We start from the raw sequence: 24,123 nt of genomic DNA, 5'->3' as shown, positions 1-24,123 counted from the left end.
TTCTGTGGAGGGTGGATGTGTGAGATTCTCCATTTCATATCCTCTTGTTTCATTTAAGACTGAAATCTTTTCACAAACCCCATCAGCAAAATCCATTCACTCTACCTCTCCAATAAGGTACACCTTTAATCCATTCTCTTGGCTACATTTCCAGTATTACAACCACAGGCTATGCCAGCATAATCTCTTGCCTACTAAATGGTCACCTCACTTCCAGTCTTGCCACCTTCAAATTAGTTCTCCAAACAGAGCAAGCCCAATAAACAAAATCAAATGTAACTCACATCATGTCACTCCTCTGCTCAAAATTCTTCAGTGATTTCTCATGAGGATAAAAGTCAAAATTATTAGTATGGGATACAAGATGCTAAATTGATCTCACTCCTCTCCCACTCATCTATTGCCTTCCAGCCACGCTGGCTTCTTTCTCTAAGACCCTTCATTTTGACATTCCTTCTTGTTCTCTCAACTCAGGTTATCACTTCAAAGATTTCTCCCCTGGCCATTTTACCTAATGAGGTTCCTCCATTTTTCTGTATTCCAATTTGTTTCCCTCAGAGCACCTACCACACTTCGTAACTTACTTGTAATTTACTTCTTTTTGTTCCCTGTTCGCATTAGAAATGTTACGTTGAGAGCAAGAACTATGTGTCCTGTTCACAATTACTATTTCCAGCGCTTAGCACTTGATAAGACACTCGATAAAAACCTAGTGAACCTGGTCTTCCACGCACTCCAAACGGAGTCCCCCATCATCGGAACTCAGCAATAACATCACAAGGGAGCAAACATGCTCCCCATCGCGCGAAGAGGGAAAGTTTGTTAACTTGTATGAGGCCACTAAGTAGGCAACTAATGAAGTTGAGGTTCGAATCCATGACTATAGGGCCTCAGAACCCTCCCTCTCTCACATCACTCTGAGGTTTCTGAGTTTAAAGGACCCCAGCAGCAAAGCCGCTGGTTGAACTCAGAGAAAAAGAGACCTCCCGTAGCGCGGGTTCCCAAAGCTCCCAACAGGCCCTGCGTTCAGCGGTCTGGCAGAGGAGTGGGCGGTTCCAGACGCCGGAAGGCGTCCCGGAGACTACGTTTCCCAAAAGGCTCCGCAGAACGCCGCTGATTGGCGGAAGGGAGACCGGCGACAGCGTGATGACGTTTCGGGACGCTGGCGCGCGGGATTTAAACTTCGGCGGTTTACGCGGCGTTAGGATTACCAGAGTTGTGGTTTTCTGGCCTTTCGCGTGTCCCTCACCGGAGCGCCTGCCTGCACATGGACTCGTCTCTTCAGGCTCGCCTGTTTCCTGGTCTCACCATCAAGATCCAGCGCAGTAATGGTGAGGGGCGGGGTCCTTAGACCAAAGGGACCCGTGGGCTGAGACGACTGAAATTACCGCCCCTCCCCAAATGGCAGGCCCTGAATCACTATTGTGGATCCCCCCACACCCCTGGTCTAGGTCTCCTCACTGGCGGTCAGTCTTCCCCGCCAACGGCCAGGGGCCTCTGCACTGGCCATGCGTCTCCTTTCCGTCCTCCAGGAGTGGGCGGAGCCCCCGTGTCACTGGACCTCTCCGGGAAGTCAGGATTCCCTTCCCCTCCAAAGTTCTCCCCTGAAACTGCCCTGCTCTTGCAGGGACCTCGGCTCTCTGACCCCTCTACTCTCCCATTAACACTGAGCACTTACAATATGTCAGACACCGAATTCAGGGTAATGGGACAAATTATGAGATCCCTGCTCTTCATTCAGGAGCTTGCAGTTCTGCCCTCTCCTTTTCAGTTCAGCAGGTATCTCAATTATGGCAGGTCTAATGATACCAGTATCATTAGAATTGTCAGACATAAAGGTCAGGAGTGAGATAGGGAAACCTGAGGGCACTAGAGCCTCAGTGCTGTGTTGCAGAATGGCTCACCTAAGCACTAGAGAGACTCCCCTGCCCAAACATACCTTCACCACGCTGTAGTCTCTCTTTTGAGTGGGGGTGAGCCCTTATCCTCTGCAGCTCAGTTTTAAGAACTGTTCCTTGCCTAGGTCACTGAGGGATATTCCAAGGGTGGGGTGCCAAGAGGTTTGTCTGCTGGGGTTAGAAAGTCAACTGTCCCTTCCTTGAGGTCAACTTAACATTTGAGTCTCTGGGATCCTAAAAGTGAAAAAGATAGGTAACTCTGGCTTTTTCATACTGTAGGCATAATTCACAGTGCCAGTATAAGCACTGTGAACTTGGAGAAATCCTGCGTTTCAGTGGAATGGAAAGAAGGAGGAGATACAAAGGGCAAAGAGGTGGGTTCTATGAGTGTGCCTCTACTACAATTAAAAAGACATGTGTAGAAATGGAACTTGTGTCAGCCTTGTTTTCAATGCTGACTTGTCCTCTCCAATCTTAAATGTGGTCCTCTTTGAATGCTTTGGGACTTTTTTTAAGGCAGCCTTGTTCTAAATTGAAGCAATCAACAGTTTCTGGTGTGTTTGTAGAAAGCAAACTGCACAGACTTCTAAAACCTTACTCAACCAAGCTAGCTTCTGAGTGTACACTACCTATGATACTGATTTGGAGAGTAAAATTGATAATCTCTTTGGGGAGACAAAAGTATGTTTCTGAAACACCCAATAATAGAAGTCAAGGAAATGGCAACCCACTCCAGTACTCTTGCCTGGAAAATTCCATGGATGGAGGAGCCTGGTAGGTTACAGTCCATGGGGTCGCAAAGAGTCGGACACGACTGAGCGACTTCACAGAATAATGCTAGAGCAGCTCAGAGATGGAAACTCACTGAAGATGGGCTTGTGGGAGTGGGGCCAAAGAAACAGTGAGGTGGCCCTCATGGGGACTGGTAAAGAAACTGACTCCAGGCACAGAGGAAGGCTTAATATACTTGGCAGCAGCAAAAAGACTGAAAAGGGAGACTAGAAGGCCTTTGTCTCTGGCACTAAGATGTTTAAGATCTTATTCTGCAGACAGTGGGAGCCTTGGAAGGATTTTGAGAAGAAGGAGGGATATACCTAAGACATTTATGTTTTAGAGGCATGTGGTGTAGTGAAGAGCTCACCAGGCTGAGTACGAAAACCTGGATTCTAGAGTCTGGCCCTGCCACTGCTTAATGTGTTCTTAAGCACATTTCTGCTCCTATTAGAAATTCAGCTTCTTCATTTATGAAATGAGGATGATAATAATATCTACTCATAGGGTTGTTTGAGGACTTATTCAACAAATCCTTCTGTACTGGTTCCAAAATGCCAGCCTGTGTGTTTGTTGTTGGGGATACAGAGGTGAATAAGACAAACCTGGACCCGCTTCCGTGAAGCTTAATGAGATAACACATGTAAAGTGCTTGCTTAGCATAGTGCCTTATGGTAGGTACATGTTTATTTAGGTGGTATATTTGAGAGATAGAAGAACTGAATTCTTTATATCATCTGTCCTTGAATCAAGAGTTTCCTAAAATCCCTTTCAACCATCTATTAGCAGTTCCTTGTGAGTTGTTTTTGTTGTTTGTTTAGAAATACAATTCTTATTGCGTCTTAACTCCAGCTCAAACATTGCCTGTGGAATAAAGTTAAACCTTCTTAGTGAGGCATTCAAAGCCTTTTCAAGATCTGATCCCAATCAACTTTTGCCCTTCTTACTATAGACTCCTCCCAGAGTATCCTGTGCCAGGGACAAGTGGGGCAGTTCCCCACCCTGTGACCCTGCCCAGTGCCTCGCTGCCTCCACACTCTTATCCCTTCCTGAATCATTAACATGAGAATCAGTTAATGTCAGAACTCTGGTCTCCTGCATTGTTTATGATCTCTGTAGTTTAGGGATTGGAATTGGGGTGGAGGGGTAGTAGTAAGGGTTTGTAGCTGTCCAAGAAAGGTGAATAGAAGTATGGCTACTGAAGTACTCACCAGCTTTTGCACTTGATTGTTCTGTCTTCCTTGTGTGTCCCATGCTGCTTGGGTTTCCAGCCCTTTGTGCATATGGCTTCTCTCCCCCACTAGAATATGAGCTCACTGAAGGCAAGGGCAATACATGTCTCTTTTATTTTTTGGTTGCACTGGGTCTTCGTTGCTGCATGTGGGCTTTCACTAGTTGAAGTGAGTTGGGGCAACTCTCTAGTTGTAGTGCGTGGGCCTCTCACTGCAGTGGCTTCTCTTGATGCAGAGCATGGGCTCAGTACTTACGACTCTAGAGCTTGAACCCAGTAGCTGTAGCACACGGGCTCAGTTGCCCCCCAGGATGTGAAATCTTCCCAGCTGTCCAACCATGGGACCTCTAGGGAAGTCCAATACATGTCTTAGTTCACTTTTGAGTACCTTCCCCCTGCTGCCTACTCATGCCTAATAAGTGTTTGAAGAAGCTGTTAATACATAAAAGTTGCATATGTAGGAAGTGGAATTCTCACCCTGGAGTACATTCTGCAGGTCTTTCACATTTTATCACAAATGTGAAACACAAATAATCAAGTTGGTACTATTTTGGTGTGTTTGAATCTGCTGTGAAATATGCTGATGAAGCCTGAGTTGTCCCTAGAGGGTTTCAGGACTCTGGTGATGTAAACCTGGAATTGTGACCTCATTGCAGGTATGCACAGAAAGTAGGGAAGGCATGAGTAGGATGCTGTGACTGGGGAAGACGTTTCTGGGCCCAGTAGAAAATGTAGGTAGATTTAGGACTAGGTAACAGCTCTCGGGAGCTTGTCCCCGCCCATAAGATCCTGAAGGGCCCTCCATTTGACTATCAGTGGGACAGTTAGAATTGTTTCCGCCTTGGTGGCAGGCAGCAAAAGGTGTTCAGGGGCTATGCCCAGCAGGACACCACTGCCCCACAGAGCAGTAGGGAGCCAAGTGGTCGAGATCTACTGTGGACTGTCTGACTGTTTGCCTGCCTGTCTGCCTTCCTCCTCACCTCATTCTCATCACTAACATCTACCATTGGCTTGGAAATCAGAAACCAATATCCATCTAGATGGTAAAACATGATCAGGGAATAAATATTTGTTTATAGCTGTTAGTACTTGGCGGAACTTAAAGTTTATAAAATATAAATTTAGGGGTAGCCTTGATTGCAGAAATGCAATTGAATTGAACAAGCTATGTTGTTCACAGAAACTTTTACTTTCTCCTTGCAGGTAGATTTTGATGATGTGGCTGCAGTAAACCCAGAACTCTTACAGCTTCTTCCTTTACACCCGAAGGACAATCTTCCCCTGCAGGAGAATGTAACGGTTCAGGTAGCTGCCAGTCATCTGACTACAGCCAGTGCCCCAGAGGATGCACTCGGCTTGTTTGGGTCTTTGCTGGTTTGTTTTCTGGGTCTGCTTAGTACTTCAGCACAGCACATGGGCCCAGAATAGGCCCTTGAGAGCGGATAAGACCCATATGTTGTGGTGGTTTGTTTTGTTTTTCAGAAACAAAAGCGCAGATCAGTCAGCTCCAAAATTCCTGCTCCAAAGGAAGGTAAATGGATTTCTACTGGCTCACTGTCATGGGGTTTGTGCCAGAAATGATGTTCTTGGGGCTCAGGAAGCTGTGAGTAGACTCACGGTTCCAGTTTAAAAGACTGCTACTGTGTAGGCTGAGTCCTGCCCTGTCTTCCACGTCTCTTTCTGTGAGGAAGAATCCAACCTTCAGGGAGGAAGAAATGGAGAGGTGTTGGTCAAAGGGTACAAAGTTTCAGTTAGGCAAGATAAAGAAGTTCTGGAGATTTAATGTATATCATAGGGCCCATGATCAATGAGTGTATTGTATACTTAGAAATTTACTATGAGGGTAGATCTTATGTTGAGTGATTTACTACAAAAGGAGAAAACAAAGTATAAAACGAGGGGTACAGGAGGAAACTTTGGAGGTGATGAGTAGATTATAGTATTGATTATGATGATGGTTTTATGGGTGTATACTTACCTCCAAATCCATCAAGTTGTACACAGAAAATACTTCCAGCTGTTTTCATGTCAATCCTACCTCTGAAGCAGTTAAAAAAAAGAAAAAGAGAATTCAACCATTCAACCTACAGCTTAGACCAGTCTCTTTGAATCTGGTGCATTTGGGAAATTTGCCAACTGGCCTGGAAGCCTTTCCTGTGGAATCCAGAGCAGTAATCAACCCAATTCTGGGCTTGTTTTCTCTCCCTGGGGAAACGACATGCCTTGGAGTGAGATGGTGAGTGGGCTGTCAGAAAAGCTAGGTCAGGGCCATTTAGAGGTAGAGTTGGTAGTACTGTGGTGATCTGGGGGTAGGGTGGGATTGGACAAATAATAGCAGTGCTTTGAACTCCAGGAGAAAGTTAGGCTTTCTCTGCAGGAATCAGCATAAATCTACTTTAAATACGGTAGGCTGTGACGGGTGCCTATATGCACAAGCTGCCCAGATAATCCAGTTTATAACCCAGAGCCAGCTATACTTCACAGCCTGCACAACCTGTCCCAGTCAGGGGGTTATCACTATCTCAACATAATCCAGCCACCCTGGGCCCAGAGAGTACATGACTGGAGCTTCAGGTTTCCCAGGGGCCCAAGGTGAAAGGTGGGATGGTTTTGAGCTTGAGCTAGGCATGAGTAGTGTAATGCTGGCCCTCTCTTGCTGGCTGTATACTCCAGTAGCCTCCAGGAGAAATATGGGTGGCAGTGGTCTCTCTCCACATGCATGTACCAAAAGGATATTGCCACTGCTCCTTTTTTTTCTGACTATGCCATCTGGCTCATGGGATCTTAGTTCCCTAACCAGGGATTGAACCTGGGCCCTCGGCAATGAGAGCACGGAGTCCTAACCACTGGACCCCTACCGCTCCTTTTAATAGGAAAAAATAATGATTCATTATTGAATGAATGACATTGAACAGTAGAAGTGAAACACAAGATCACAGATCTTTTGAGATACAGGAATATTATAATAATTCATGCTCTTTGTGAAAAACATAGATTGATTATATAGAGCCATCACATCAGCCTAAACTTAGGAAACTCAAATTCCATATAAGTTGATATTTGTTTATATGACACTAGTGTTTTAATTCCAAATTTACTACTTTTATTTTATAGGTACATTATTTCTTATGAAGGGAAGCAATATAGATGAATAGAAATTGACAAGAATTAAATTTGTTTAAACAACTTAATTGTATAAACTCAGTTAAATTGTTTCTGTCAGTTAAGCATTCTTTTAAGATTCTAGAAAAATCAGTTGCTGGTTCCATGGCTTCTGACGATGTGGCCCAGGTCTGGCTCTGTAAAGCATCTTGGAGCAGTGGAAAAAGCCCTGATCATGAAATCTGGCAGTCTTGGGTTCACATCTTGACTCTGACACTTACTAATTGAGTGACACTGGGCAAATTGCTTAATTTCTCTATGCCTTAATGTCCCCTTTTATCAGTTGGGAATACTGGTATTTACCTCTGGACGTTTGGGAAGACTGTAGAATGGTAGGTACTGCTGCTAAGATTAAAATGCTTTTTTTCTGGGATTAGGTCTGTGTCTCCAGAAATGATCTCAGATTGTCTGTAGGTTCTTCCATTTACTCCAGACAGATGCTCTTGTGGGAGCCCTCAGGAGCTCTCAGACTGCAGAATATAACAAATTAGTTTTAGGGTCACTGGTACTTGGCCTTTCTTTCTTTGGATGGAAGGAATGGGAAGTTGGTGGGCTCCTTTCCAGGTGTCAGGACCCATCTCGCCCTGTATAGAATCTTGAAGGGTTACCCTCGACTGCCCCTCTCTTTTGCTCTCGGATCACAATGCACTGACTGACCGTGGCCCTTGGTCCTTCAGGTCTCCGAGGCCGCTCTACTCGCATGTCCACTGTCTCAGAGGTTCGAATCACCACTCAGGAGAATGATATGGAGGTGGAGCTGCCTGCATCTGCAAATTCCCGCAAACAGTTTTCAGTTTCCAGTGAGTAATGAATCTATTCTCCCTGTTTGAGGCCCTAGAGCAGCGCTTCACACATGGCCCTGAGCCTGTTTTAGAACACCCTAGGATTCCTGTGCTCCCTGGCTTTTACACCGTCTGCGCCTGCACCACTGCTCCCCTACCTGAAAATCCTCTCACTTTACTCTTTAAACTTCATTTAAACATAATATATATACATACAGGAATGTAAATCTGTCACTGACTATATAGTTCACAAAGTAAACACACTCATATAACTGACACCTAGATCAAACAGCATTACCAGCACTCCAAAAGTCCCCTTCAGGCCCCCTCCCAATTCCTAAGCCCCAAGGGTATCTATGTCCTGACTTTGGATCACATAAATTAACTTTCTCTTTTTTTGGATTTTATATAAATGGGATTTTAAAAACATTTTTAATTGTCAATTTGTACTAATCATTAGTAAATTAAGTGATTTAAAGTCAAGGTAAACAAAAGGGTCATGGCCAGAGATGGGAAGTTGCTGTGGGTTGTACCTCTCTGGTTGTACCTTTCTAGGTTGAACCAGGTTCCCATTTTCCTGGTTTTCAGTCCTTGCTCCTGTTAACCACTTAGGTTCTGAAGTCAGAAATTTTTCCCAAATGAACTGAAAGGCCTGGCCTAGCCTGAGAACCCTTCCTTGGTCAAGCCTAAAGAGGTCAGACCTTTAGAGGCTTTTCCCTTCATAGTGAAGCGCATACTGAGCAACTCACATAACCTTTAAGATTTCTTGACACCAGGAGCCAACCCTTGGCGGGGCTTACTGGGTTCAAAATGTGGATTGAAATGAAGGGAAAAGCCTGAGCTCTGCTTACACAGTAGAACCTGAGCCCTTGCTGAGCTGGCAGTCAGTAGCCATCCTCCTGGCCTGTGACCCTCTAGGGCTCAGATGAACACAGCTGCCGTATGCCTGCCTGCTTCTCCAATGACTCTTGTTCCCCTACAGCCGGCCTCTCTAGGCCCTCCTGCCCTGCAGTGGGTGAAATACCATTGACGATGGTCAGCAAGGAGGTGGAAGAGCAAGTCCACTCCATCCGAGACAGCTCTTCTGCAAACTCTGTGAAGTCAGGTAGAGACACTGAGCTGTCTGGTACCCTGCTTCCAGTGCAGGATAGGAGTTACGGCCCGTCCCAACCTGGCCTGCTTGGTACCTGAGTTCAAACCATGTCTGTCACATGGGGACATGCTGCCCTGTGGCCACGGAATCGATCTTTCAGAACAGGTGACCCTGTCACTCACTGCCAGCTGGCAGAAGCTCTCTGATGTAACTGAGGTGTTGTCACAGCTAAAGTCTTGATCAACACCTAAACAACAGCCCAGAGTGACCACCAAACAGGGACGATCTCATCTCTACTGATTGTTGAGAAAAAGGCCACAGAGGCATAGAGAGAACTTGGGTTAGACCTGGAGTGCTCATATTAGCAAGTTTCTTGTCAGCTTGGTCATCCCAAGAGTCATAGCTGGTGCTTCCTCTCTTTGCATGTGGTGATGTAAGAGCAAGGGTCTAGAGAAGGTCTAGCCATGAGAAAGGACCAGGACTCCACACAACAGCCAGAGAAGAGCAGGCTGGCCTAGATAGGTAAAAGAGAGGGCTTCCTCTTTTTTCTCTTCCACTAGTTCGGAGGAAATCATGTATTGTGAAGGAAATGGAAAAAATGAAGAACAAGCGAGAAGAGAAGAGAGCCCAGAACTCTGAAATGAGAATAAAGCGAGCTCAGGTACCTTTCTTGGGAAGCATGGGCAAGGGTTTTTGGACAGACATCCTTAACTGCAACCTTGCCAGCAACAGAGATAGATAACGGTTCAGCCCCAGCATTTCTGAGGCTCCAGTTCTGATAACCAAGAATTTTAACCAGTTTCTCATCAGGATTCAGAGAACAAATAATTCAGATATTTTTCTGAAGGCCTTCAGATGATGAATATTTCCTACTGGTTATCCAGTGGGCACGCCCATCACCCAGTGCAATGGCAATTGCCTACTTCCCCTGACCTCCTAGTTGTGCATATTTGGGGTGCCACAGTGGGATTCCAGTTTGGATTATCTCCCTTTGGTAGGGTTAATGGCACAGGAGAATCCCAGCCTGCTGGTCTCCTAAGACATAGGGAAGTGGCTCTTGCCCCACTTCCTAGAGTGGTTACCGCATGCCTAGGCCCCCCTGGCAATCTCTGTTCCCAAAACTTTGTGCCTGGATTCTCTGCCCGGAGCCAGAGTCAAGGGCAATGAGATCGTGTGGGGGTTTTGTCAGCGCTGAAGGGGCTGTGTGCATAGGAAGGGCTGTTGTTGCCACTGCCTAGCACTGAGGCCTGTGAACACTTAGACCTTGGCAGTCAGTCCTTCTTCAATCTTACCCCAAACAGGAGTATGACAGCAGCTTTCCAAACTGGGAATTTGCCCGGATGATTAAAGAATTTCGAGCTACTTTGGAATGTCACCCGCTTACTGCAGCTGATCCAGTAAGTAATCCCAAGGGGCTTCTATCTCTCCTTCCTGAGTAGGCATACAATTTTTTAAAAAATATAGTTGATTTCAATATCATGTTAGTTTCAGGTATACAGCAGATTCATTTTTTAATATATATAAAAAGATTCTTTTCCTGAGTAGGCGTATAACTGAGAGACAGAAACATCTCTTAAAGGAATGACAGCGTATAGGAATCGTCACTCACCCTCAAGGGGTTTTTAAATACCCTTTGGTGGGCTGGAGCTAGCAAGGGCTAGATGGGAGACTCTGATCTTTATAAATCCCCTTCCAGCCCCCATTCTCTCTGCTTCAATAGATTGGCTAGATTCTTACTACTAATCATGCAAGTGTGCTGAAACCTCCTATAGGCAGCAGAGTGATAAAACTGAGAAGAAAATTCAGAGCCACCTTCTTGTGCTCTAGAGTAACTATGAGCACAGTGGGTCCCAGTGTTAGATCTCGGGCCCTGACTGGGCCAGATATATGATTAGTAAGGGAGGGGTTCTGTACAAGCTTTCTTTCAATATTCCACTGACCTTTTGCTGACGGTTGTCTTCTCTCCTCCTGAAGATCGAAGAGCACAGGATATGTGTCTGTGTTAGGAAACGCCCACTGAATAAACAAGGTAAGCCCCACCTTACCTTAGCCCCAAGGTAAGTTCAGTCAGAATGAGGCTTCAGACTGAGGGTCCCCAGTGTCCAGGGAGCAACCCCTGAAATACTGTCCTTCTGCAGAGTTGGCCAAGAAAGAAATTGATGTGATTTCCGTTCCTAGCAAGTGTGTCCTCTTGGTCCATGAGCCCAAGTTAAAAGTGGACTTAACAAAGTATCTGGAGAACCAAGCATTCTGCTTTGACTTCGCATTTGATGAAACAACTTCAAATGAAGTCGTCTACAGGTTAGTCCCTTGCCTCTGTTTCCCCCTTCCTCCTGACACTTCCTTTTTCCAATGTGGGACATTGTGGTAACACTTGCACTCTCAGGCATGCCGACTCTGAATCCCTTCCTGGCTTCCTCTTGTGTCTTCTTTGGATGGGCCATGACGCAGAGCTGGCTCTGGCTTCTAGCACGAGGAAGGCCCTGTTGGGGCTGTCACATCCTACGTTTCAGCTTTAGTGGCCCATGCTCGAGTAGACAGAAGTGAAGTATTCCCACTGCCCTATTTGAGACTGGGCTGGGCAGGCCTCCGGGGCTCTTCCTGTGTCTGTGTCCTGTACAGCCACCCATTACCCACTGGGCTTAGCAGGCTCAGCAAACTAGAGCTGCTTGGTCCAGTACAGCTCCCACTAACTTCATGTGACTGTTTAAATAAAAGTTAAAAAAAATTAAAAATTCAGTTCTTTAGGGGCTTCTCTGGTGGTCCAGTGGTTAAAAATCTGCACCTCCACTGCAGGGGGCATGGATTCAATCCCTGATTGGAGAACTAAGATTCCCACGTGCTGTATAGTGCAGTCAAAAAAAAATTCAGTCTTTTAGTTACATGAGCCACATTTCAAGTGCTCAGTAGACATGTGCGGCAGTGGCTACTATTGGACAGTACAGATAGAGATCATTTCCAGTATCCATCCTCAGAAAGTTCTATTGGACAGCGCTGCTCTAGACTAGAGGTTGATAAACTGTAGCTCATGGATGAAAGGTGGCTTGCAACCCCTTTTTATATGGCTCTCAAATTAAGAGTGGATTTTGTGTTTTCAAAGAATCATTATATATATCTATATATTTCAGACTTCCCTGGTGGTCCAGTTGCTAAGATCTGAGCTCACAATGCAGGGGGCCCAGGTTCGATCCCTGGTCAGGGAACTAGATCCCACATGCTGCACTAAGCTGCAACTAAAGATTCCACTTGCCACAACTAAGACCCAGTGCAGCCAAATAAATAAATTTTTTTAATGTATATGTATGTATACTTATGTATGTATATATATGGAAGAGACCTATGTGGCCCACAAAGTCTAAAATATTTTAGGCTTTTACTTTAAAGAGTTTCTTTGATCTCTGTAGTGTATCATATGCTGGAAGTGGGCTGCTAAGCTCAAGCTTCCCTCTGTGTTTCCAGGGTGGAGGAGGTGCTGGTGGCTCAGTTAGAGTATGGACCAGCCTGCTCCTGGCCAGTTGGTCCAGCCCTCCCCAGGTGGCTAGAATTTCAGATTTTTAAGTGGGGCTGGGGTCAGGTGGGACCACTTTGCTTGGAAGGAAGCCCCCAGGAATCCTGCTTTGGAAGGGTAGCAGAACCACGTTCTAGGAAGCACATTTAAGCAGAGATATGCATGCTTCCCCATCCTTTCTCTTAGGTTCACAGCAAGGCCACTGGTACAAACAATCTTTGAAGGCGGAAAGGCAACCTGTTTTGCGTACGGCCAGACGGGAAGTGGCAAGACTCATGTGAGTATTCAAGCCTGGCAGAGAGTGATCCTGCCCTTAGTGCACCTCTGGGCCTCTGAAAAGAAGGACAATGAGTTTCTTGCAGAAGGTCCCCTCAGTGCAGATGCCCTACCTCCAGATGCTCTTGCTGTGCCAGGGGCAGGGAAGGGCCTTATCAGGTCCAGATCCCCTCCTGGCTGTAGTATGGCCCACGGTGGTGGTGGAGCCAGTAATGCTCTGGCCTAGGCCAAGGCACAGTCTCCTGTCCCTTCCCTTTGCAGACGATGGGTGGAGACCTCTATGGAAAAGCCCAGAACGCATCCAAAGGGATCTATGCGATGGCCTGTAAGTAGTAAGTTCTGCCCCAGCAGGGCTGGGCACAGAAGGGCAGGTTGCTTACTTAATCCAGGTTCTCCCCACAGCCCGGGACGTCTTCCTCCTGAAGAATCAGCCCAGATACCGGAAGCTGGACCTGGAAGTCTATGTGACATTCTTCGAAATCTATAATGGGAAGGTAGCTGGCAGGGAGCCCTCTGTTTATGCTGCTGGGGCCCCTGAAGTTTCTAAAATCTTGAGGTTGGCAAGAAATTGTAGAAGACAAATACCCTGTGTGTTGTCATGCCTTTGGGCCACTTTGCCCAAATGTGTGGGAGGTTTTCGTCCAATGGTGGGATGGGAGGCACGCTCAACAAGTAAGCAGGAACACGCCTCAGGGCTTCCTCTCAGACGGGAGGTTTGCTTACGTGTGCCTTATCCTCCCTCCATGCACCTCCCTCTTAAATCTCTCTTCTCCTGATTGCACACATTCATTCTCATAGTCATACTCTCTCTATATTTCTATGTATCTCTCTACGCTTTTGCAGAGTCACCTTCCCCAAGTGGGGTCTAGATAATAGTTAATGTGGCTTAGTAACATGTTACTAGGTACTGAGCACTGTTCTAAGCACTTAACTTGTCTCAGCTCATCACCACAACCCTACTAGGAAGTATCACCGTTACTGTCGCTATTGCACAGATGAGAAACCAGGCTGGGTGGCTAAGTACCTTCCCAGGTCACACAGCCAGTAAAGAAGGAGGGTCACATCAAACTGAGGTAGCCCAGTTCAGCTCCCAGGTGAACTGCTCGCTGCTCATCTATCATCCAGTATAGCCTCTCCCACCTCTCCTGTTCCCAGTCATTGTCTAAGCTGTGACAGGCTCTGAAGCGGGGAGGGATTGGTGGGTGCCTGGCGCCTGACGGCCTTGGCCTTGTTTCCCTGCCTGGCACAGCTGTTCGACCTGCTCAATAAGAAGGCCAAGCTGCGCGTGCTAGAGGACGGCAAGCAGCAGGTGCAGGTGGTGGGGCTGCAGGAGCGCCTGGTGAGCTGTGCTGACGACGTCATCAAGATGATCGACATAGGCAGTGCCTGCAGGTCAGAGTTTGGCCGGAGGAAGGGGCCACCTTCTAATGCCGGGTCAGGCGATAGATGAGCACTGAGCCCTTTGCTGTTTCCACAGAGCACCGCTTCCCCCAGCTTGGTGAGGGCTCTGAAGGCCTCTGCCTTAAGTGGTCGCAATGGGGCCAATGACCCAGGGTAAGACTCGTCAGGGGCGAGTCAAATCATGAATCTGACCAGGGCAGGCTTTATTACCAGACTGTTATCCAGAGGCATGCTTCCCGATTTCTCTGAGTTTCTCCTTGGTGTTCCCTCTCTCTGTGGTGGGGGACAGAAGCTCTGGGTATGCTCTAGCTGGAAGTGACGGGGCCAGAGCTCCTGTGTAGACAGAGGAAAGTGCTCTTCTACCAGGGTCCTCGGCGTGGTGCAGTGGGTGCTGCACAGTTTATGGAGGACCAGGGAGGGGCTACCTCGCCAGGGCCCTCGAGTTTAGCAAGTGGGTCATGACAGTCCCTCCTTCCCTATGTGCCCTGCAGCAGAGGTAACTCATGCTTCCCCACGGCCTATGCCCCAGGCTCTGACCAAGGCCTTCACATAGAATTCAGTACTTTGGCTGCCAGGGTAAGCCATGCCCAGAGTGGCTGGAGGGAGGAGGACTGCTGCCCAGGGAAGGAAAGATGGAAGTGGGACAGGATGACACAGAACGTCTAAGAGTCCTGGCCCGTCTCCCTCTCCTCCTGGAGAACTGAGCCTTGGAGCCTCAAGTGCCATGGTGGCTGGTGACCACCCCCCCAGGAGCTCATAGCCCTTCTTTGTCTTCCTTTGCCACAGGACCTCTGGGCAGACATTTGCCAACTCCAACTCTTCCCGCTCCCACGCCTGCTTCCAGATTCTTCTTCGAACCAAAGGGAGAGTACACGGCAAGTTCTCTTTAGTGGATCTGGCAGGGAACGAGCGAGGCGCAGACACTTCCAGTGCCGACCGGCAGACCCGCATGGAGGGTGCAGAAATCAACAAGAGTCTCCTGGCCCTGAAGGTAGCCGGGCCCAGCTGCAGGGGAGCGGGTGGCCCTGGAGGGCTACTGGGAGGAGAGGGTAGGAGGGAGAGGGCATCTTGAAAGGAAGGAGGGGACCTCAGCTTCCCCTGCTGTCCCCCAGGAATGCATCAGGGCCCTGGGACAGAACAAGGCCCACACCCCATTCCGCGAGAGCAAGCTGACACAGGTGTTGAGGGACTCCTTTATTGGTGAGAACTCAAGGACCTGCATGGTGAGTTGGGTCCTTTGGAGTGGTGCAGTCCTGTCCCTGGGCAAGAGGCTCTGTATTCTTGACTAGCTGGGTTTCCAGGCTCTAATTTAACTGGGCTTCACCCCCTGCTTTTGGGCAGCAGGGTCCTCTTTGCCTACACAAGCAGGGAGGAAAGGATCTTCTCCATTTACTGTGTGTCTGTGCACCTCTTGGGTCGGGGAGGTCATTCCTCCCATACCTGATGAAAAGGGGGCTACAGGATTCAGGAGGAGGACCTTTGGGGAAGCAGGAGAGGCAGTCCTCGTCCCTCTGTGACTTCCCTCAGGGGTCACTGGCTCCCAGTCTAGGAAATTGGAGAGGGCCTCAGCCTTGAGTGACTTTCTGTCCCCTTATTTTATCCATAATGCTTTCTAGCTCAGATCTGCCCACCTTCCTCGCCAGGGAATATCTCTCTCCTCCTGCTGAGGAAGGTGGGAATTGCTGACTAAGCTCTAAACCCCTCTCCCTAAGGCAGTATCTCTGAGCCCAGGTGAACTAAAGTTTCCAGCAGTAATCACAGGGTCTTGCATTGTGACCTTGGTGAGAGGAATGGGTCAGTAAAGAAGTAAAGAAGCAGGAGTAATCAGATACACCAGCAAAAACAGGGGACTGATCTTTAAAGGATCTTAGTTTAAAAAAAATAAAAAATAAAGAATCTTAGTTTGCAGGGCCCATGGGGCAAGTTGCCTGGCACACAGTGGGTATTTAATGAGCTCTACCCCCAATTCCTGGCAACCTCTCCAAGAGCACCCTTACCCTGGGATCCTTGACCATTAACTGCCCATTCCTTCTTTTGCAGATCGCCATGATCTCACCAGGCATAAGCTCTTGTGAATATACTTTAAATACACTAAGATATGCAGACAGGTACTGGTACCTATGCCAGGTGGGATGGGAAGGGGCAGGGTTGGGGAGGGAATGGTAGTGATGAGAGTGGGGAGGGGGTTCTGGGGACTCTGCCTATAGTCTCCTCTTCTGTGACTCACTAAGTCTGAGTCCTGGGAGTCCATATATGATGCTACAAGTTTTTTTTCTGATCCCCTTCAGGCTCTGGTGGGGAGCAGTGTGAATAAGAATCCTTCTAGGTCAAAGCAAAGCCACTACTCCATCTCCTTGAAGTCTCGAAATCTGAGTGGTGCTGCACATTTGTGAGTGCCAAAGAGGCTGCTGTGGAAGCTGTGACCTTCTTGTTTTCTCAGGGTCAAGGAGCTGAGCCCCCACAGTGGACCCAGTGGGGAGCAGCCAATTCAGATGGAAACAGAAGAGATGGAAACCAGCTCCAACGGGGCCCTGAGTGCAGGCAATGTAAGGGGAGGCGGGCCAGGCAAGCAGGGAACATGGCCAGCTGAGATGGAGACTGGGCCACACTGTTACGTGTCTCCTTTTGCCCCCTTAGTTCTCCAAGGAAGAAGACGAACTGTCTTCCCAGATGTCCAGCTTCAATGAAGCCATGACTCAGATCAGGGAGCTGGAAGAAAGGGCCATGGAAGAGCTCAAGGAGATCATACAGGTGGAGAGCTGGCCCTGGGCTCAGCGTCATTCTTTGAATGTGACCTGGGCTTTACATGCACACATACACCTCCTCAGTTTTCCGGCTGGGGTGGTAAGAGGCAGCCTTCTAGATCAACATTTCTTAATTCTCCAGTTAGTTATTCAGCTGCTGTTATAGGGCAGCTAATTACCATACCTCCTTCTCCAGCCTGGCACACATAGGCTTTCCCCCATCTTCCTGGCTGGAGCTAGTCTCTCTCTCCTGTGCTCCCGACTGAGGGTTTGGAGGGTAGCCAGGTCTTGTCTGTTCATGAATGTTGGTGAATACTTTCTATATACCACCAGCTCCTGTGCTGAGACCAAGGGCCAAAATCATGAAGTATGGATAACAGGCTTAAAGAAAGACTTGATCAATCCCAACTCTTCTATTTATGAGCCAGTTTCCTCGTGAAAGTCGTTGAGGCTCACTGGGCCCCAAATTCTTCATCTCCAAAATGGTCAAGACAAGATGTTTAAAGGATGGATTAAGTGATTAAGTGATATGTTGTTAAACACTCAGCCTTCCCCAGCATGTGGTCAGCCTTTAGTAGGTGATGCTACCACTGCCATGATCCCTACTGTGGAAGCACAAGTTGGGGAGAGGCCTGAAGGGCATCCTAACAGTAGGGCACTCCGAGTGTGGAGCAGAGGGGGCAGCTCAGGGCACTTAGATCTGAGAAGGGAACATGCAAGGTAAGTGTCTACATGTGTCCTCCCTCCCTCAAGGGCTCGGGGTCCAAATGTTTGAAAGGGCGTGGTACTTTCAGGAAGAGCAATAGGTTCACTCTGGCTATAGCAAAAGGTGTGAGCAGGTGAGGGAGGGAGATCGAGGCTGTGAACACGTCAGCCAGGACCTGATGCTAAAGGACATTATGGTTCACACCAAAGGCCTGGACTTCGTTATGAGGGCAGTGAATGCCTTTGAAGGGACTAAGCAGAGTGGTGACTTGGTGACTTGAGAGCTTTAGGTGCCTGACTGTGGCCACAGTGCAGAGCCTGGCTTCAGGACCTGGGGAGAGCATGAGTAGAAACGCTTAGAGTTAAGAGCAGTTAGGAGATTGTTAGAGTTCAGGAGAGACATTGGTGCCTAGACTAGCTGTGACCATGGTCGTGGGATTGACAGGAAGGCATGAGATTTAAGAACCATTTCAGGGGTGCAATTGTTAGGATTGGGGGACAAGCAGGGTGAAAGAATTTTTGCTCAGATTTCTGGCTTGGGCATCAGATATGCATTTGACCTCAGGGACAGGGACAAGTTTTTGGGAGGTGGGGGAAGGACAGATTCAAGCTGAGAGTTATGGGGGGAAGGTCAGGAGGCAGGGTCAGGGCCATGGCTAGAGGAACAGGCATCTGCATTACAGATGGTAGAGCCCTGGGGATGATTTGCTAAATCGGTTTGGTCATTATTGACCTGACAAGGTCCATCTTGTGTTGCTGCAGCAAGGGCCAGACTGGCTGGAGCTCTCCGAGATGGCTGAGCAACCAGACTACGACCTGGAGACCTTTGTGAATAAAGCAGACTGTGCCCTGGCCCAGCAAGCGAAGCACTTCTCAGCCCTGCGAGGTGGGGGCAGCCGGAGGGTGGGGCCTCTGGGTGATGGTGGCTCTGCCTGAGGGAACAGGGTCTCTGAGAGACCTGCTGACTTCAAGTGTACCACCCCTGCCTTCCAGATGTCATCAAGGCCTTGCGCCTGGCCATGCAGCTAGAAGAGCAGGCCAGCAAACAAATAAGCAGCAAGAAACGGCCCCAGTGACGACTGCAAATAAAGATCTGTTTGGTGTCATACCCAGCCTCTCCCCTCCCCTCCCCTCCTCAGCGAACTCTAGGCTCCTGGTGGGTCTGAGCTGGGACAGGCTTTGGTAAATGCCAAGTATGGGCGCATCTGGGCCCAGGTCAGCTGGGAGGGGTCAGCCATTGTGTATAGGACACAGCTTTCCTTTTCCTCACTTGCAGCCACGAAGGGTAAGAGGATGGAAGGAATGAGCTTTTAGTTATCCTGTGCAATGCCCTTCTCTCCAAGAGGGGAAGGCTCTCGGTCGTAGAGTTTTCCTCTAGGCAGCAATCTGCCCATGTGAACTAGCTGCTGGGGGAGAGCTCCCTGGGGCTGTCCTGGCTCCATGGGGAGAGAAGGAGCCTATATAGTTCAGCTCTGCTGGCCCTGGCCTGCCTTCCACACCCTTGGTCCAGTCACTAATATATCTTGTACTTAAAAAAAAAAAAAAAAGAAAGAAAGTTTCCCGGGGCCTCTTCCTTCCCTGCTGGTTTTTGAGGCCAATGAGGATCCCTTCTGTTTTATGTGTTTATACATTATGCCTAATAATAAAGAGAAAAAAGTCAGCCTGTTGAGTGGTGTGTGGGAAGAGCCTTCTGGGACACTACCGCAGGGTAGTGCTGATGCTGACTCTCCCCAGGAGGCCACATCCTCACCTGCGGTTTCAGTGACATGGTGAAGATGCCAACTTCTGCCTTGTTCAGTGCCGACGAGGTCCTAGGCCTTCTCCTGGATACAGGAGCTCTAAGCAGAAAGGAAATGGTGCTCTGTCATTTACAGTCTGCTAAAGACATGATAAAGAATTCAGTGGGAACACTGACACAAAAGCACTTGCCTTGCTAGACAGAAAAGGGTCTGACAGGTTAACACATTTGCTCTTGAAAAATGAGAAGTTTGCCATATAGACTGAGGAACCAAACACAGGGCACGGATGGTTTGGGAACCAGAAGGCTCCAGATCCCACATCACAGAACACGAATCAGGTAGACGGTGTGTGCTTCGTTGCTCAGTCATGTCTGACTCTTGGCGACCCGTGGACTGTAGCCCATCAGGCTCCTCTGTCCATGGGATTCTCCAGGCAAGAATACTGGAGTGGGTTGCCATTTCCTTCTCCAGGTAAATGGTAATGCACCACTAAAAGGTTTTTAGCCTAGCGCCACACAACCAAATACGTGTGTTAGGAAGGCTTCAGTCGGGGAGACATGGGGGCAATAGGACACCTGGGCTGCTGCAGAGACCCAGAGAGGAGTGGGGTCAGACGGACCAGGTTCTAGCCCTCTTTCTTCAGCCTCAGGAACTTCATTGTAAAGTAGGGGCATTCTCTATCTTGTGGTGAGAGAATCACATGAGTTTGAGGTGCCATCAAATAACCAAACAGGACCTAGATTCAGAAATTCACCTTGGACTTCCCTGGTCGTCCAGTGGTTGGGGGTCTGCCTGCCAATGCAGGGGACACAGGTTCAATCCGTGGTCTGGGGAGACTCCACATGCTGCAAGGCAGCTGGGCCCATGCACCACAACACCTGAACTCAACGCCCTAGAGCGTGTGTTCTGCAACAAGAGAGGTCAGCAATGAGAAGCCCACACACCACAACTAGAGTAGCCCGTCCCCACAAAGTATTCCATATTTTTACCTGCGGTGTTCAATAATGAAACACCAGTACTACTAACCACTTACCATGATTAAAATTAGTGAAATGAGAAATTTAATTTCTTAGACATACTAGTCACATTTTAAGTGCTCGAAAGTTACATGTGACTGAAAAAAAAGTTTGACAGAAATGGCACTAACTCTTGAGGCCTTAAAAGCTTCCAGCTTGCCACGTCTGTAAAATGAGGCCACCAATACCCACCTCAGAATCGCAAAGATCCAATGAATGCCACCATCCCAGACCTGACCCCTAACGGGCCCCCTATCTTGAAATCTTGACACAGAGACCCATTCTCCCCAACCAGCCAGAAGAAGCTTTTAATAAATTTTGAATGCCCTCCCACCTGGCACCTGGTCAGCTCCTTTCTGTTGGTCCAGTGGGAACATAATTTGAGCAGAATGATTTGGAGACTTAAGAGCCCAGCTTCTGAAGTCATTGTGTAGAGTATGACCCAAGATCTGTGACTGTAGAAACTTAAGTGGGTTATTTAACCTCGTGCTCTCTGTAGAATAAGAATAATGCTGGTATAGTGTTTGGGAATTCTCTGCCTATCCAGTCATTAGGACTCAGCACTCTCACTGCCAGGGGCCTGGGTTTGATCCCTGGTTGGGAAACTAAGATGCCACAAGTCATGCAGCACTGTTAAAAAGAAGAAAGTTGAGTCCACACACCCAGCAGTAAGTACAAAGTCTCACATTTAATAAGTGCTAGCTATTTAAGCACAGAACAAAGATTTTTGTTTTAATATTGTATCTACAATATCTTGAACAAGCACACAGTATATATATTTCAAATGAATAAATGAATTGTTCTCTAACTTCTCATGATTCTCCAACCACGTTGGTCTTTCTTTTTTTCCTTTTTTTATAGTTTAATGTATTTTAATAGCAAACTTACAGGAACAGCACAGGAGACAGACAACATTAAAAACATGTCTTTCCATGTAGGACAACTCAGAGAAGTATAGTGAATGGATGTAATCTACTGTATGACAAAAATGCTACAAACACCATTTCAGTTCAGTTCAGTCACTCAGTCATGCCCAACTCTTCATGACCCCATGGACAGCAGCATGCCAGGCCTCCCTGTCCCTCACTGTCTCCCGCAGTTTGCCCAAGTTCATGCTTATTGCATCAATGATGCTGTCCAGCCATCTTATACTCTTGACGCCCTCTTCTCCTGCCCTCAATCTTTCCCAGCACCAGGGACTTTTCCAATGAGTTGTCTGTTTGCATCAGATGACCCAAATACTGCAGCTTCAACTGTAGCATCAGTCCTTCCAGTGAATATTCAGGATTGATATCCCTTAAAGTTGATTTATTTGATCTCCTTGCTATTCAAGGGACTTTTAGGAGTCTTCTCCAGCACCACAGTTCAAAGGCATCAATTCTTTGGCATTCTGACTTCTTCACCATCCAGCTGTCACAACTGTAGATGATCACTGGGAAGACCATAGCCTTGAGTATACCGACCTTTGTCTGCAGAGTAATGTCTCTGCTTTTCAACACACTAAGTTTATTATCGCTTTCCTGCCAAGAAGCAATCATCTCCTGATTTCATGGCTGCAGTCACTGTCTGCAGTGATTTTGGAGCCCAAGAAGAGAAAATCTGTCACTACTTCCACCTTTTCCCCTTCTACTTGCCATGCAGTAATTGGGGCCAGATGCCATGATCTTAGTTTTTTTCATATTTAGTCTTAAGCTGGCTCTTTCACTCCCCTTGTTCACCCTCATCAAGAGGCTCTTTAGTTACTCTTCACTTTCAGCCATTAGAGTGGTATCATCCACATATCTGTTGTTGATGTTTCTCCCACCTATCTTGATTCTAGCTTGTAATCTATCTGGCCCTGCATTTCTCATGATGTGTTCAGCATATAGGTGAGTACTCTTACTCCTTTCTCGATCTTAAACCAATCAGTTGTTCCATACAGGGTTCTAACTGTTGCTTCTGGACCCATATACAGTTTTCTCGGGAGACAGCTAAGATGGTCTGATATTCCCATCTCTCTAAGAGCTTTGCACAGTTTGTCATGATTCACACAGTCAAAGGCTTTAGCATAGCTGATGAAACAAAGATGTTTTTCTGAAATTCAATCCTTATCCCAATCCCCAAGAAGGGCAGTACCAAAGAATGTGCTAACCATCATACAACTGCACTCATCTCCCATGCTAGTAAGGTCATGTGTAAAATCTTGCATGCTGGGTTTCAGCATTATGCGAAGCAAGAACTTCCAGATGTCCAAGCGGGGTTTAGAAAAGGAAGAGGAACTAGAGATCAAATTGCCAGCATTCGCTGGATTATAGAATGCCATCGTACCAGGCATATAAAGATGAGGTTTCTTCACTGCTCCAGTAGAGGGCACACTCGTGCGAGCAGCTTTTGTAGCCAGTCGCTTCCTCCGTACTTTACCACCCGTTGATTGCGGGCAGTCCGCTTTAAACAAGCGGTGGTCCAGAGACCCTTACTTACACTGCTTCTCCTCCGGCTGGAGCTCGGCGAGCTAGAGGCGGCCCTAGCGTTGGAGAGCGACGGCGGCGCGGCGGCGGCAGCGAACATTAGTCTTTATTTCTTAAATATGCCAGGGCTTTTTAATTTTTATTCATTTTTTAGGGCTTAAAAAAATAAAAAAAAATAATAGCTGCTTTATTGAAATGTAATTCACATAGTATAAAACTCACTCTTTTCAAGTATACAATTTAGCAGGCTTTTCTAGTGTAATCATCTATCACTAATTGGGCAACCATCACCCCTAATTCCAGAACATTTTTATGACTCCCCCAAAAGAAATCCTGTTGTACATCAACTATACCTCAATTTTAAAAAATCAAAAAAATATATATATATAAATTAATCAATTAAAAAAAAAATCCATTACCCATGAGCACCCACATATACACCACCACTCACCTCTGCCTAGAGCCCTAACCAACCATAATCTGTTTTTCTTTCACTATGGATTTGTCTATTCTGGACATTTGGTATAAACAGTATCATAATATCAAATGTGGTCTTTTGTCTGGCTTCTTCATTTAGCATATGTTTTAAAGGATCATGTTGTAGCATATATCACTTTACTCCTTTTATGGTCAAATAATATGCCAATCAAATGGCTACAACAGTTTTTGCTTATCCTTCAGTTGATGAACTTTTAGGTTACTTCCACTTTTTGGCATAATGAATAGACCATTTGTGCTATCAGTGTTCGCGTATAAGTTTTTGTGTGAGTGAAACTTCAATTTTCGATTCTCTTGTCTGTATTCAAGTCGTTTGCCCATTTTTAAGTTGGATTGTCTTTATCATTGACTTGTAAGAGCTATTTATACAACATCTTCTAGATACTGGACCTTTATCAAATTTATGAGTTGCAGATATTTTTCCTCACACCATGGGTTGTCTTTTCATGTTCTTGATGGTATCTTTTGAAGCACAACAGTTTTCAAGTTCGATGAAGTCTTAACTTTTCATTGTTTTTCTTGTAGTTTTGCTGTTATATCTGAGAATCCTAGGCCAGATCCAAGACTGTGAAGATTTACTCTAATGTTTTCTTCTAAGAGTTTTGTGGTCTTAAATTTAGGCCATTGATCCGTTTTGAGTTAATTTTTGTAGCCACTGTGGGGTAGGGGCTCAAAATTCATCCTTTGCATGCGGATACCTAGTTTTTCTAACATCACTTATTTTAAGACTGTTCTTTCCCTTGTTGAATTGTCTTGGCAACCTTGTTGAAAATCAATTGATGGCATGGGGACTAAGGACTTGAATGAAGGCAGTCAAAAGGTAAAAACTTCTGGTTATGAGATATATGTGTG

At 47.0% G+C, this 24,123-nt stretch overlaps 1 protein-coding gene across 2 annotated transcripts; it reads left to right on the top strand.

Annotated features, from left to right (window-relative positions):
- Positions 1 to 1,177: 1,177 nt before the first annotated feature.
- On the top strand, positions 1,178 to 19,231 carry KIF2C (kinesin family member 2C). Of its 2 annotated transcripts, XM_065914301.1 has the most exons (21): positions 1,178 to 1,331; positions 2,178 to 2,272; positions 5,104 to 5,205; positions 5,383 to 5,431; positions 7,740 to 7,862; positions 8,827 to 8,949; positions 9,498 to 9,598; positions 10,239 to 10,334; positions 10,912 to 10,966; positions 11,076 to 11,238; positions 12,632 to 12,722; positions 12,983 to 13,046; positions 13,124 to 13,215; positions 13,971 to 14,113; positions 14,909 to 15,113; positions 15,235 to 15,345; positions 16,163 to 16,230; positions 16,563 to 16,668; positions 16,760 to 16,873; positions 18,334 to 18,457; positions 18,565 to 19,231. In XM_065914301.1, the coding sequence occupies exons 1-21, from the start codon at positions 1,268 to 1,270 to the stop codon at positions 18,645 to 18,647; spliced, it is 2,172 nt and encodes a 723-aa protein (XP_065770373.1). In that variant the 5' UTR covers positions 1,178 to 1,267; the 3' UTR covers positions 18,648 to 19,231. The 2 variants fall into 2 exon arrangements, with proteins under 2 accessions (XP_065770373.1, XP_065770379.1); XM_065914307.1 differs by lacking the exon at positions 8,827 to 8,949.
- Positions 19,232 to 24,123: the final 4,892 nt, after the last annotated feature.

The sequence above is a fragment of the Muntiacus reevesi genome, chromosome 1 (genome assembly GCF_963930625.1).
Source record: "Muntiacus reevesi chromosome 1, mMunRee1.1, whole genome shotgun sequence".
NCBI lineage: Eukaryota > Metazoa > Chordata > Mammalia > Artiodactyla > Cervidae > Muntiacus > Muntiacus reevesi.
The sequence above is the reverse complement of the archived record's forward strand: the minus strand, read 5'-3'. Positions and strand labels throughout refer to the sequence as shown.

Excerpts from the sequence above, each read along its gene's own strand:
- KIF2C (XM_065914301.1), top strand. The coding sequence starts at position 1,268 with ATGGACTCGTCTCTTCAGGCTCGCCTGTTTCCTGGTCTCACCATCAAG. Across the intron at positions 7,863-8,826 it reads CAAACAGTTTTCAGTTTCCA|CCGGCCTCTCTAGGCCCTCC; the intron begins GTGAGTAATGAA and ends GTTCCCCTACAG. Across the intron at positions 16,669-16,759 it reads GGGCCCTGAGTGCAGGCAAT|TTCTCCAAGGAAGAAGACGA; the intron begins GTAAGGGGAGGC and ends TTGCCCCCTTAG.